General features: G+C 39.2%; 1 protein-coding gene and 1 long non-coding RNA gene across 2 annotated transcripts in view; one reads left to right on the plus strand and one right to left on the minus strand.

Moving 5' to 3' along the window:
* LOC142086086 (uncharacterized) overlaps positions 1-14059 on the plus strand; it is a 35030-nt gene extending 20971 nt beyond the window's left edge. The window contains exons 3-4 of the long non-coding RNA XR_012674964.1: positions 570-678; positions 11818-14059. This is a non-coding gene — a long non-coding RNA (uncharacterized LOC142086086). The remainder of the gene's footprint in view (positions 1-569; positions 679-11817) is intronic.
* CNTN6 (contactin 6) overlaps positions 862-15175 on the minus strand; it is a 149013-nt gene continuing 134699 nt past the window's right edge. The window contains exons 17-23 of the mRNA XM_075158606.1: positions 11944-12014; positions 8981-9215; positions 8323-8438; positions 6769-6955; positions 4123-4235; positions 2248-2416; positions 862-1539 (exon numbers count right to left, since the gene is read on the minus strand). Of these exons, the coding sequence (XP_075014707.1) occupies positions 1439-1539; positions 2248-2416; positions 4123-4235; positions 6769-6955; positions 8323-8438; positions 8981-9215; positions 11944-12014 (992 nt within the window). The 3' untranslated portion in view covers positions 862-1438. The remainder of the gene's footprint in view (positions 1540-2247; positions 2417-4122; positions 4236-6768; positions 6956-8322; positions 8439-8980; positions 9216-11943; positions 12015-15175) is intronic.

A 15175-nucleotide genomic window follows, 5' to 3' on the forward strand; every position in this document is an offset into this window, starting at 1 on the left:
TTAGGCTCTGTGAGTAATCTCAGGTACCAAAGTTTTGGTAGTTTCCTATATGAATTCACACTTTAGACTCTCTTGCTGCCAATTTGGCCTCCCATACCCATGGATAGGAAACACGTTTAATATGCTGTTTGAAGGATTATCATGCACAGATGAACCTCTATCCTTTTGCTCATTCGTGTGCTTACACATCAACATCCCCATTTGAACTTTTTTCTTTTAAAAATATCGGGGGATATTTGATTCACTTATAGTTATAAATGGTTACAAAGATGACACAACGTATTTGACAGTGGTGAAAAGAAAATATACTTCAGAGTAAAGTGGGAAGGAAAAAAAGGTCTCCAATAGTGATATGAGACAAAAAAATACCTTTTATCGGATGTTGTTCAAGTTGACAGGAGTGTGACTTCACATTTTGAGCTGTATCTACTGACTTGAAAGCCATGCTCATTCTGGTGTTTAATTTGTCATTCTAATAATTTGATAGATTGAAGGGCTTAATTAGATGCCTTTATTTATATTTCAAGATGAAGAAAACCAATGTTCTTCTCATTTACCTTCATACCCAGCCCAAAGATGAATCTACACTTTCAAGATACAGCAAAGAATAACAACATTGGGTGAGAGAGGAACGAACCTGCTTGAAGACAGATATATTTCAATCTCCCTTCAAAAAAGGTATTCAGCATCTCTGCTAGTTTTGTTGATCAGAATAGTCTTTGCATGAAAAAGTCCTTTAAAATGTATTGGAGAATATGTAAGGTATCTCATGTTATGAAAGGTACTGTCTCATTCAGATCTGGTTCAAGGCTTGCTGATGCCGTTGAAAGTCTTTTTATTGAATTCAATGGGCTTTGGGTTGATACATATGATTCCTTTTATTTAAGTTACCCTTTTCTGAAGAAAATAGTACAGTACACTTCATATAATGCATTGTATGACATCCCCTGTAATACAAACAAGTGCAAAAAGTAAACAAATAGCTTTTATTTAATTGAAAGTGGGGTTTTTTTACAGGTTACATTGAAGAACGTGAGATAAATAATATCCACATCACAAGCAATTGCAAGTCTCCTCTCCTCTCAGTAATAACAGCTTGGCACAGGCCTTTCATGGTTGACATACCGCTACACTGGAGTTTCAATAAGAGCTACTGCTTGTAAAAAATTTGAGACCACTCTCCTCACAATCTCAAGTCATGTTTGGCACCACTCCATTTAATTAATGCATATACATTTATCCATCAATTTCAAAGCTTATTTTTAAAAATTAATGTAATATTGATACTTAATGTTTTCTTAATAATATACCACTTCTACCTCCCTCCCCCATCCCCACTATTTTTCTTTATCAGGAACGTTGGTCGTTGTGAAGTATTAAGATAAAATCTACACATGGTTTATTTTTAAAAGTCCATGGCTGAGCATTGCTTTAATCATCAAGGAAAAGGGTATATAAGAACAGAACTCAATAGCAGGATCCCAGGTGTCAATATACGGTTTGTCCTTTGGGACAATTTTATTCCTCTGGAGCTTAAGCCTGTAAAAATATAAGCATACAAAATTTTCTGGCAAAAGTAAACTTGTGTCTAAAAAATATTTTCCTATGCATTCTAGTATAACAGTAATCCTTGTTCTATTTTCAAAATGAAACATTATCCACAAATGTTATTTCTATTTATTTATTTTTTAAGTTGTAGCAGCAGTTCCATGGAGTATTGTTTTGAATCAGCTCCCCACCCTCCCTGTGAATATCTACTTCCAGGAGGGTTTTGGCTAGTGTGTTGCAAAACTATGCTCCATTTCGCATGTATAATAAATAAGGTGTTTATGAGGGCAGAGACTGGACCCTGGGCAACCCCCCCCAGCCGTGGAGCAGGGCTGAGGTTCTCTGTCCCAGCAGCAGCAGCAGCTCCAGAGCAGATTAAGAGCCGCGTTACATGTGAGAGTTGCAGCTTTGACTTTAATAAGAAAGCTTATTTCTCTGTCCTTCCCTGAGCATTACCAGCCAGGGCGGGTGGAGACCTACACTAAAAATACGGTCACATCTAGGTGCAGTGCAAAATACTTTCTCCGCTAATGAATGCGAGAGTACCAGAGACTAATCTACATGTACCCAGTGTTGCAAAGCAACGGGAGGGAGGCCACCTACAGTAATGGAAAGTCTGTTAATCTGTTGTACTTCTCAGAGGCACACAGATTTCTTATTACACAATAACATTCAGAGAAAAAAAAAAATCTCACGTACTTGATATTTTTGGAATCCTAATTTCCTCACTGCTGCTGCCATCCCCGCCGTCACTGACTGTTCTTATTTCTATGAGATAATCTTCTTCAAATGGTATCAGAAGTTCAGCTGAAGTGTTGTTTGTCTCCAGTATATGCGTTTTGCTATGTCTGTTTTGTCTATACAAAATCTAAGTAAAAAGGGATTAGAAAACAAGAGTTATTTAATTTTTTTAAGTTTTAATGAATTTTTTTTGGCTGAGAATATCTTCTCTCATGTCCCAAACTTTTCAGAGGACTATCAGCATCCTGCAGAGTATTAAACTTAATTCAAAACATAGAAATATGGTCTGCAGAATTTTGTGATGGAGACCACAGCGGGCATTTACTCCACCTGTGTTTTGCAGGAAAGCCTTTGTCTGCTGGAATTGAGGCTCACCTTGAAAGTAGCATTATGAAATCCTTATCTAATACGCTTATGCTCTTCTGTAAATATGAAAGTTAGACACACCTTTAAACAAGACTTCATCCTGTAACAGCTTTTATATCCAGAACTAATACGACACTTCAGGAACTGAAGTTTTAGGGTTTTTATTAAATTTCACCGGTTTTTGGCGCGCATTTGTAGTCAAATAGAAATATTCATGATGACTTTCATGTGAAATTACCACTTGCTAAATTAAATAGCGGTATGTTTTTAAAGACTTCAAGAAAGGACAGAAATTTGGGTAGTAGCATCTGGGTTTCCACTTAGGAAGCACATTCCTACAACTAAACATGACGGATCCAGCGCCCACTGGCACTTGGGTCTTTTTGCTAATGAATCATTGGACCAAGGAGCAGAGCAGCCTGGGGAGTCCAGGCAGGGATCCTACAGACTACGATCAGCTTTTTTCCTCCAAGAAGCCTTTCTTCCTTGCTAGACAGTGTTTGACTCCTTTCTCTTGACAATCTTTTGGCATATTTGTGTTAAAAAGAGCAACTGAAGAGCAAAGCAGAAAGAGAAACAGGGATCATACAACAAATACCGCAGTACTTAAAGCACTCTTTCCACATCAAAATGTAATAAGCAGGTGTAGCCTAGAAGCAGGTAGGTTTGACACAAAGGAAAAAAGCTTAATAGTCTGGTTTTAACTTTTTCCCCAGTGTGTGGAGCTACTCAGACACACTCGCTAGGGTGGAAAAGAATATGATCTCAAGAAAGATTGCAAGGTGGGGGGTTTTTTGTGTCCTTTTCCTCCCTAGGCATAAATAACTCTGTGCAGACACTAAAATGCCTAGCAACATGAGGATCTGGATGCTGAGAACCTTTCCTCATGTAAGCACTCTCCACCTCCATTTTTACAATCCTTCAGAAGTAAAAAAGTCTTTCCATAAGTCTTTTGGGGTCAGAGCCACTGCAAACCAACTTTAAACTAAATTTTCCTTTCCTTAAAAAAAAGATTTATGGAAGTACTTTTTACTTCACCCACATTGATCTTTACGTGAGTATCTTCCTATCTATTTTCAAAGGTACATTTATGAATTGCCAGAGAGTGAGAACTTTTAAATGTGTTTTATACCTGTCTCTAATGTTTAAGAGACTGTTCTCTACTTCTTATATATGTGTGAAACTCCCTTCCAAAGCAGATGTGAATGCAAGAATCTTATATGATTACAAGGGAAATGAGACAAGAGATATCCAGCGTTGGGGACAGAAAACCCTGTGTTGGGATAAAGAGGTCCTATCTGAACGAACTCAGCTGTTTTCCATTTATATAAATGTCAGCCAACCATCCCAATAACTCCAGAAAAGTCGCTGTTTTCCAGGTAATGAGCAGTCGCATTTCAACAAGTCACTGTTTGTACCTCTACTATAAACAACATGTCTGATTAATGAGATAAAGAAATTACTTACTTTGTAGCCTAGCACCTCTGATTCATTCTCCATTGTTTTCACGTGTTCCCAGTTCAAGCAGATTTTGGAATTTGTCAGCTTCCAGGCAATGTTTGCCGGGGGTTGACTTGGTGCTTTAAAAAAAAGGTGACGATAATCACAAGATACAACTGAATATTAATTTGCATAGTGTAATTGAATGAGCTGCTGACATGGAAGTAGCAAATGCATGGGTGACTCAAATCTAAACGAGTAAAAAATATTTTCCAGTCCATCATTGCTCTTGTATTAGTCAGAATAAAGATCTATTCATAGCACAAAACCACTTACTGTGAGAGTTCATTTTCAAAATTAGGAAAAGCCTGACAGTGTCTGACAGTTCAAGTTATATTTGATAGATTTTCTTTAAGTACTATGTTATTCCTATCTGTATTTTAATGTACTAGAGAATGTTTTCTGTATGGATTTCAGAAAAAGCTAAAACTAAGAGTAAAATACAAAAGACAAGATTTTCATCAGCCATGAGGGCAGGTTACAAAGAGCTACACATTAAAGTCTCCATGTGATCCATCATGAAACATTGTAGGATTTTATAAATTCTCAGCACAATAGGCTGAGAGTAGCTTTTCAAAGGCTTTTTATGCCTAAGTGCCAGGACTTTGAAAATTTGCCTACAAGTGACTGAAATCGAATCCTGTGTGAACATGTGAAGTTGAAACTGTGCCTTTGAACTGTATCTCAGATTTAGAACAACACATTATCTCCTTCTCCGTGGTGCGTCCTCCCGGACCCTGCTTGGGAGGACGGCACTGAGGGTGTTAGAGGAAATAAGGATTTGAACAGAATTAAGAAAAAGGAGGAGAGATTTGGAGAAACGTGTTGTGAGTATCCCAGACCTGACTTTAAAATGCTTAACTTTTGGGATCCTTCTTTTCTCCCTACAGTTCCTATGTGTTGATGATTAATGTATTTAACTTGGAAGGTACTGTTGATTTGGTAATACTCCACAATTTCTTTCATTTCCCATGGAGACAGAATAAATTGATGGTGCTTAGTCTCTACAATAATGGCATGCACAGGACATTCTGGGAATCCTGGACAATGAGTAGGAAGACAGAGCTATTACCTTGAAGCTAAAGCTCCCGCTGTAGCTGTACATTGTTTATATTCTCTTGACATATTATCTCTACTCATATTGAAAGTGCTTGCATCTTTCTGACACTGGAGCTTAAAATTTTAATATATGTTTTTAAATATTAAAAGGGTTATGTTTACTTTAATTTTTAAATGAACCATTAGCACAATCCTGAATTTGACAGAAGGTGAAGTCAATGTAAAACAAAAGCAAATTTATTCCTTATATGTCTTGTCACTTGACTGCCATGTCTTTAACTTGTCTTTCATACATATGCACATACAAATATAGAGAAACATTTCCAGACATGAGTCTATTTTCCATTAAGAAATTGCCTGTGAGAAGAGTTCTGTTTGAGTCCTTAAAAAATGCCTTCTCTGGCTTTATTTGGTTTATGTTAATTACATTAAATTAATTACATGGTAAATTTTATCATGAACTCAAGTTACAAGTTGGTTCCTGCCTTGCACTTAAGAAATAGCATGGAACAGCACATAAACAACAGGAGTATTGGTGAAAGACAGGAGAAATATTTCCCTTTTTGTGCAAAAGAGCTCATCAGTTATTTACTGGGAAACCATAGTCCAAAGAAAGTATTAAAAAACCAGAACGCTTAAACAGTAATGACTTTGGGGCACTTGGGTACATAGCAGATTACCAAGATTTCCTTCTTTACGACTATTTCGCTCTTAGTGAACATTTACTTCAGGGGTTCAGTCCTGCAGGATGGTGCTCAGTGCTTCCTTATTACCTTGGAGGATGGGCCTATGAAAGCATTGGTTTCATGAAGCTGCTTCTCACAAACAGAATAGCATATGGTTTTCCTTCTACAGAAGGAAAATTTAAATTGCTGAAAATTTAAAAAATTAATGACTAAATAGTATTTATATGAATGTATCCCATATGCTACCCTCAGTAGTGCACAGTTTAAAGGTTTCAAAAAAGCACTGTATTTGGAGCATTTAACATTTTTCTTTAAAAAAACCAAACCCATATTTGCACACCCAAATCTATTGTTGGACCTGTGGAACATCTTTCCTTTATTGACTCTGCATCTCTTTTGAAATCTCCTGAAAGCAAGTGACATGCTGTTGCAATGCAAAAGGAAATCCTTCCTAACAGCTGCTACTCTACAGGAACACAAACACCGATGTTATCTGATTTTGTAGGTGTACAGAATTACTTTAGCGTATAAATAGAATAGGGTAAATGAAATAACCTTCCCAAGTCTGATTTAAGTTGATGAGAATTTTGGCTTCCATTGAGACAGAACTGAAGCCCAAGCTAAATATTACAGTAATGTCTTAAATACCAGAGTCTGAATAAACTTGATGGTGATCACAAAAATATTGTCAGGGAAGAGATAGAGAAGTTTTTTAGTCACAGATATTGTTGCTTATTTTTATGAAGAAATTTGGAATCCAGTTTTCTTTGATACTGCAACATTTATCAAACATGGGTCACGGTAAGCTGAAATGTCACTATCACACTTGGGAGTTTGCAACATTTGTTGTATGAAATGGAATACTCACGTGATTTTTTAGTGGTGACATTTACCGGGGTGCTAGAGGGCCCCGTCCCTGCAGTGTTGTAAGCTCGAACTGTTGCAAAATACACCGTGTTAGCTTTTAGTCCTGTGATGTTTTTGGCTGTTACATTCCCATTGACTCTGACTTTACCAGCTGTGCTTTCCTTAGGATCATCAGTCCAATATAAAATCTGAAAAGCGAGAACAAAGAACAGGCAATTCATTGCTTTCCATCAATTACAGATTTGGCTGGGAAGCAGACATGCTGACAATGAAGGAATACAGGATTTTTTTTGTATTCAAAACCAGCAGGAAATAAAACCAAGCACGAATATTTATAGAGAGGAAATAAAATTTCAGAGACTGGATACCAATTAATGAAGTAAATGAAATCCTTAACTTTATAGATGTCCAAAAGGAAACCTGTGATAAGATGAAAAATTTTAAAAGCTTGTTTGGTTTTATGGTTTGAACACATTTGAAGAAAACTTTAAAAGATACAAAGAAACATTTATCTTGGTCATCTAAGAGGTTTTTTCATTATTTTGTATCCTGCCTCTAGTTTTGATTGAGTGACAGCTATTTAGACCTGTTTTTTTTTTCAGTGAGTAGTTGATTACAGGAAGGTTTATGTGCTGTACATGACTTCTATTACCTTCATTTATGCATTGGTAATGATAGGACAGAATTTAAAGTATTTCTGACTTGCTTTACTTGTGGTTTATCTTATTAAAAAAAAAAAAGATAAAAATAATTGTTTCATTGTGCAAGTAAAATTCCCAGGAATCATATCGGAGGTTACTTTGAAGTATCCCAGATATTAATACAAAAATCTGCTCCCCCCGCCCCGCTGGAGGGACCTCTGGTCTGTCACTGGGTTTCTGCTCGCACCGGGTGCTGGAGACCAGAGCGAAGCCAGAAGCGGCACAGCTGGCTGAGTGCCACCGGGGTATGGCAGCATCCATGCAGCTCCCCCTGCTCAGATCCTGGAACGTCTCTCCCTGGATCTGACCCTGGACTTGATGCCGTGAGACCAGCAATGCACCCCAGTGCACAGGGCAAAAGACCTGCCAGTTATTGGTAAACGAGCAGGTGCTCGTGCTCACTACGAATAGGAGTGCGAAGCCAAAAGCCTTTCAAATACGCTGCAGCACAAGCTTTGGATAGCAATGAAGTGCATTTATCCTGGTTTCTTCTGTAAGCAATGCTATGGGTCATGTGCACGCCCTCAAACTATCAAGTACCCCATCGTGCTCGGATAGCGTTACGGCTGTGTAAGAAGAGGAGGATCAGCTTTGTTTTGTGGAGTCCTTTTATAGTAGCCATCACAAATGATTAATCGTGAGGTTTTAATTTACATTACAAAAAGTGTGGGACAGAGCTGCAGTCCTGGTCTGTAAAAGCTTGTGATTATCTCAGGTGAAATGTTGCTAATGAGAGCCGGGTGAAGAGCTCCATTGCTGTTAACTTGGAAGAAAAAGGAGGAGGAACCAGAATACAAATGTGGCTGGGAAAGGGACATCTGTAAGGTGTCAGACACCAGCACCAGCCTCCTCACCTCGTAGCCCAGCACCCTGCCCGTGTGCCTGTTCCACGCGATGGGCTGCCAGGAGACCTCCACCTCTGCCGCCGACACGCTCAGCGCCGAAGCCCCCGCTGGTGCTATCTGCGGCTCTGGGTGATGGGAGAAAACACAGCTGGTGGAACACTTGTGTTAGTCAAAACCAAGGGAGATTCAAGAAAAGAGGAAGAGATTTTGTGGGGGACCAGCAGGCAGAGGCTCAGGAAAACTGGTGTGAATCCCTAGCTTTGCTGCCTGTTTATTCTGGAACATCAGCAAAACCGTAATTGTTCAAAACTGGTCATTACCCATAAACTGGGACAGATTTTCAGAGGAGATCAGCTGCACTGAGTGGTCTGAAATCTAGACCCTCTGAGAGCTACACTTTTGAGTATCTCCTGATTTTCCCAGCCCACTCAGCGGGAGCTCCTTGGGGACAAAGAGGTTGAAACATGCTGTCTACTTAAAGCGATTCTGAAAATCTGCCCCTTGCTTTTGTTTACTTCTATTTCCCATTTTCTGCCTCGTGTCTCTTGTCAATCTTCAATGAGCAGCTTTGAGCAGGCTCCCTAATATCCCTGTGGAGATCTGCCTGATCATGTCTGGGACCTATTGATGTTACAGAACCATTACTAATAAGAGTAACACGCGTTACCGTCTTCTCCTGAGTAGACAATGGATATGGAGCTCAGGGTCCCTTCTCCTTCGTTGTTGTAGACACCAACTTTCACTTCAAAAGGAGAGAGAGGTGTAATGCTTTCATTCCTATACACGTATTTGTTTGCTTCTACTGAAGCCACCACTGCTTTTGTCCAGGTTGTTGAGCCAAGAGGACGAAACATAATGATGTAGCCAAAACCTTCCCCATTTTGTAGTTCTTCTAGAACTGGCTGTAGTGACAAGGCAGTCAGTCAATAAGCATTTGCAAGTACACACTGTTTTAATTGAATCTTCATTCTCTGAGTATATTTTAGTGGTATTGATTTAGTTGACTGTGCCTTAGAGAAGATAATAATGTTTGCTCCATCAGTCAATGTAATATTGAAATAAAAATCAAAATAATAAATCTATTGAGGCAATCAATTTAGAAACAAAAGATCTGATCAGCTCCATTAAAGTTATTCTCTTTCAGGCATGAAGTTTTCAAAATTAAAAGCATTTCACTCAGTACAGGTTGCAGCTGATTTTTTTTCCCCAAGGGGTATAGGAATGTTAATTTTAAATAAATGATTTTTAAAGAAAAAAAAGAGTTGGGAAAGGAGCAAATGTATACACAGAAGTGTGTGTCAGCTGTATAACTGCCTGCATACGAGTACAGTACTCACAGATTTTTTTAGCACAGGTGAAAGTCTCACGTGCATGAACATATTCTTACTTAAGTTTGTTTAGAACAGAAATGTTATTGCAAGTCAACATGGCAAATTAATGTTTCTATTAACAAAATCTCATGTCAAGATATGTTTTAATGACTCATATTGAACGGGCAATTACATCAACACTGTATCCAGCATGAACTTTTTTGTTTTCTTGCGGTAAAAATACTTCTGCATTGGCTTCTCAAAGCAAGAGGACATTTATGAAACAAGAAAAGATCAGTAGTACATGGAGGAAGGAAGCATTTCTTAGCAAAACTTCATTTATTTTAGATGCTTGCATCAAAGTAAGGTGCACAGAAAAGCAGACATGAAAAATGGTGCAAAAAGAGAGAGAAAAACATAGGGGCAGAACGGCAGCCCCTGTGATCGTTCCAGGCTCCAAGCTCTTCTCCTGTGGAGAAACTACTGGGAGCACCAACGGTGTGAGAAGATGGGAGAAAAAAAAAATCAGATTTCAGGGCACTTATTTTATTTTTTTCTTCGTAAATTCCTTCTAATTCTAATAATAACCCTGGCCTGGCATATATAACAAATGTGTCTTTCCTTAAGAGTTTTACAAATATTAATTCCCCAATATGCTCCCTTCTAGCTCTTTTCCAGTCCTGAGAGAGTTAAGTGTGAGTGATGATGGTGCACTGGGGATTTGTAAGAGTTCAAGCTCCTTTCTAGAGCATTTAATTTGTTTTTGAGGCTTCTGTGACCTCAGATTTAATCAAGATGTTTAGTGAGTTCATCACAGAAAGCTGGAGAGTCATGTTCAGTGTTGTTAGCTTGGCATAATTAGTATTTCTTCTGACTATTTTTCAGGACACACTATGGAGTCCAACGGGATAATTTGATTGAGATGTCTCAGGTTGTTTTCAATTTTCATGTTCTGCTGCTCCCAAAGACTAGATCAGTAGAGGAGAAAATGAAACAAAACAGTGGAAGATGCATATGGAGGAAAATTTAGTTCAGTAAAAGTGAAGTTTCACTCTGTTTGGAGCGTGGAGAGGGGAAAGCATTGGCAATATTATTTATCTAGTGGGGATTTTAAAATTTTGACCTCGTTTTTTTTTCTGTCAGTTCCCTTCCCCCCTCAAAAGTCTGGTTAAAGGGCAGTTTTTTAGCATACAGGAGAACACAGATAACTCAGCTGATGAATAACATCACTTTTAGTTTAATTTAATTCCTTTCGCTTTCCTTCAAACTGTGTACATGAGCTTGGTTATTTCTTTGGAAGAAGAATGAAGTCAAGGGAGGGAGCAGACTGCTTTCCTTGCTTAAGCTGAACTAGAAGGCTTTTTTTTTTCCCATGAAGAAATGTTTTCCAGGACTTACAAAGGGAGCGCTGTGTTTTTGGAGGCCCCATCCCAAATTAGGAACTAAACAGAGGTCATCTTGGGCAGCTTCTGAGACAGGGGCTGTCTCTGAGGGAAGGCTGCCTGGCCCTTGCCCGCCAGCCTGGGTGCTGCTGATGGCATGGGGTACCTCCTACTTCAGTCAGATGTCCTCAAAGCCAGGGAAGAGATTTAACTAGGTGAGTCACATTAACTTCATATGTATTTTTCAGCGGCAATGAAAAACCCAGAGGGTGGGAGTTGTGTTTTGGGGAGTTTTTCCATAGGGGCTGGAGCCCTGACCAAGCACCTGCCCCATCACCGCACGGGCTTTGAGAGATGCCGCCTGCCTTCATCATGGTGCCCGCGGGGAGGCTGCCGGGTGGCTGGAGGTGGGGGCTCCTTCCCATGACGCTTACTTTCCGACTCTGAAATGACCTGCACTCACCCACTGCAACCTGTAGTATGGTATTAACTGTTCTGAAAATGTATATTCTCTCCTCTCGCTGGAGTGCTGGAGAATTAAAGGGCTCATCTCCTTTAACGCATAATAGGATATGTCTTGTCAGCATGGTGTTCCAGAATGAAAAACATGTAAACAAAAGTATGAGAAATGTTAATGCAGAAAATGGCCAAGCAGATTAGTGTGTTAAGCACCTCCTGTACAATGGAGATAAGAGGGTTATACAGACTTCTAAACATCTTTATAACATGCCTCTTAAACTGTTTATTTTTATAAATTGTTCGCTATAACACAGAAAACTTGCTGTAGATCTTACAGGCTGTTTTCTCTCCAGATGCAGGATGAAATCCAGGCTCAGCCGAAGCCAATGACCAAAAGCCTTTGGATTTCAGCAGGGCTGTGATTTCACCCATGGACTCTTCCCCATTAGACAGCTTAGGTTAATTGCGCTAACAATTACCTCCCATGTGATGACCAGCTCAGAACGGCTCCCTCCTCCTCCGCTGATGTTCGTTGGTGCCACGACAGGAACTGGAGAAGAAAAGACGTTGGTGCTTGCAACTACCCAGTGCTATGGCCAGGGGTCTTGTCAACTGGATGATTAGAGCTTTTCCTAGCTCGCATGCAGCTATTCTGCCTTTCAACACGTAGAACAGGGACTATATTACACAACAGTACATTTTAAATGAACTGAAATTATGTTTACACATTTTCAAGTTTATAAGGCTGAAGCCACAGATGTATTTGATACATGAGTACCCTGGTTCAAAAAATTAATTAAAGAAGCTAGTAGCATCAAGTATCTGACATTATTATGCCTCATCAACTAATTGGCAAAATGATGTTCCATTCAGACTGTAGCTGCAACACTACTGATTTACTAATTATGCATTTGTTCTGTAAACACGTTGTTGGAGCAATATATTAATTTTTTTAATTGGCTGTATGCTTTTCTTAGAAAATTCAAAACTCTTAATTTGCTTCCTCCTTCTCCCAACACTGTAAGTGTCCAAAAGTTCGTTGATTAGAGCTTGATTTCCCCAGCGTTGCTCCAGGTGTATGGCGCAGGGTTGAGGTCAAGCAATGTGCTGGTGTTGTGGGCTGAAGGGGCTTCTCATCACTCAAATGGCTCCCAGTGGAGAGGCAAGAAAAATATCGGCATTTCTTGCCTCTTGCTCTATATTTCCATAAACATGTCCGCCCCATTAGCCCATAAATATTGACAGTTTTGGGGATCTGGTTTGTGAGGTAATGGATGGAATTTAGACAGACCAGCCTTGTTCTTATTGTATAGTTTGCTATAGATCTACTTGCAAGGATGATATCCTGTTCCTTTTCAGCTGCTGGAGAAGTATAAGAAAGAGGAGAACTCTGGAACTGACTGAGACAGAAACCCCTATATGAAGGCATTTGTACTGTTTGCTATCTCCAAACCCTTGGTACTATTTTTAGAAATTTCAAGACTGTTTTGTCGTTCCCTTCATTCAGCTCTCACTGTCTGAAAATTGGATGTATTGAGACAGGGCTGAGGACAGGGTCAGAAATAGGTGGAACAATTATATCTCAGAAGCTTTTTTTGAGATTTTGGCAAGTTTTGCCACATCCGCCTGCCCTTCCCCATGTCTTCCACCCAGCGTTAGCCCAGCTCTAGTAGAGGCAATAAATGCAATAGCCCTTTAAGTTCACAGAAATTTATGTGAACCCACTATCACTAGATTCAAGTCCACATATAAATCTTTATCTGATTTCATCCTCTCTAGAAATGTAGAAGTTTCACAATAATTTTGTTGTGCAGTCATAAAAGTGAGTGCAAGTGCAAACGCACAGGCTTTTTTGGAGAGTTTAGCATAGGTATTCAATTTTGTCACTCACAATCAATGTCTTTGTGCACATCAGAGGCAAATAATGTAAGACTGAAAAGAACTGCATTAAAGGAAAATATGACAAAACAGACTTTCAAGCCTAGTGTTTCACTGTTTCATGAACCAGTTGATGCCCAATTAGTTCATGTGTTAAATGTGTTCAGTACTTACCACATTTGCATGGGGAAAAAATTTGTACTACTGTTCAGCAGAGCCTCAACTGGGTCATAGTTGAGAAACAGATGAAAATTTACAGCTGAGTGCACTAACAGAGGCTCAATTAATTCTCAGTTCCATTTTGATGAAATGAACATTGGCTCATTTGCATCCACAAATCTACTAATGCTCAGATTTCAGCTGGCAAAATAGCTATTATAACAGCACAGTTCAAAGTCACCCTTTCATGGCCAGCCTTTTGCTGTCCACACTGTCATACTGTTTTCAGTTTCCTATTCTGATAAAAAAAATAAAGATGGGCTGTTACTTCTCCCACTGCACAGCAATGTTTTGAGACAGAATGATTTACAGCAGCGAAGGGGTTAAGCAACTAAAACCTGAAGTGAGTCTTTCTATTCCTCCTGTTAAGCTTCAGCCAGTGCTACACTGTAAGGAAATAATGTTGCTTGTGCTATTGCCATGATAAATAATATTAATTTGTTTCTTTCTCATTCTAGCCCTAGCCTTGTGAATCCCTCTAATAAAAAAAAACCCTTTAAAAGATGAAAGCTTTTACTGACAGTATAGGTGGTTTTGAATATCACACTTTACAAAGCCCCACGGTGGCAACAGCAAGAAAGACCTTCTCAAGACTAATTTTGACTTCATGATCAATCATGTAATGGAGAACATATATCTATGATACTCTGCTGGGAAATTTAGAAAATCTGGCCTCTTCCTGTCTCCAGCTTTTCTTTAGACTTCCTTTTTCACATTGCTCTTTACTCCTTGCATGTGGAAGTTTCCTGTGGTTCTCCTGCTGGAGGACGGGGTCATGTACCACTTGGGCATGCATCCCCCAGACACGTAAGCCCAGCAGGATCAGTGCATCTTTCCAGGCTGGAGGCTCTCAGGCTCTTCCCTTTGCTTGGGAGCAGCCTACAATCTGCTTTACTCATTTAATGTCTCTCTGTACCTGGAAAGCTGACAAAATCTATCAAAATTGGTGTTCTAATGATCAAATAGTTTTTTCTGGCATCAGTACTCAGCATAAGCTTTTGCTTCAACAGTAGGAAAAAGAACTTATTAAATTTAAATCAACAGATTTAATACATTTTGAAGTAATTCTGCCTTGGGACAAATATTGTAGGTATTCTGAGAAACAAATGAATCCCCATTTCTAAGGATATATGTATTTTCTGCTGTATAATGCACAATACTGTATTTTGAGTTCTGTCTTGTAATGCAGCTTGCCAGACTTCAGAGCTTGGCAAATGAGATAAACAGAGAAAAGAAAGTGGATTGTAAAAGCTGCTTCCATTTTACTACTTTCCGTCCTATAAATACTGATTTTATAGGTGGGAGAGAGTTGATAAGCAGGGGGCTGGGAGAAACATAAAACAAACCAAAGGTTCGGGCTTCAAATAAATTGTGCCAAACTGAGTAGGTCAAAGGACTGACAGTGTCGGTCATCCAAGAATGAGTCTTCTTATGAGGTTCCAAGTCCCAGAAGATAAATGTGTAAAGGTTAGACAGACAGATAGTAAGGATCCTGTCCTGGAGTCTGTGGAAGCTATTAGTTTCACTGGGCTTTGGATGCTGTAATTTATTTCCTCCAGTTAAAGCCAATATCCTGTCCCCACTGATGCTCAGATATCAAACACACTCTGCAGC

The sequence above is a fragment of the Calonectris borealis genome, chromosome 10 (genome assembly GCF_964195595.1).
Source record: "Calonectris borealis chromosome 10, bCalBor7.hap1.2, whole genome shotgun sequence".
NCBI lineage: Eukaryota > Metazoa > Chordata > Aves > Procellariiformes > Procellariidae > Calonectris > Calonectris borealis.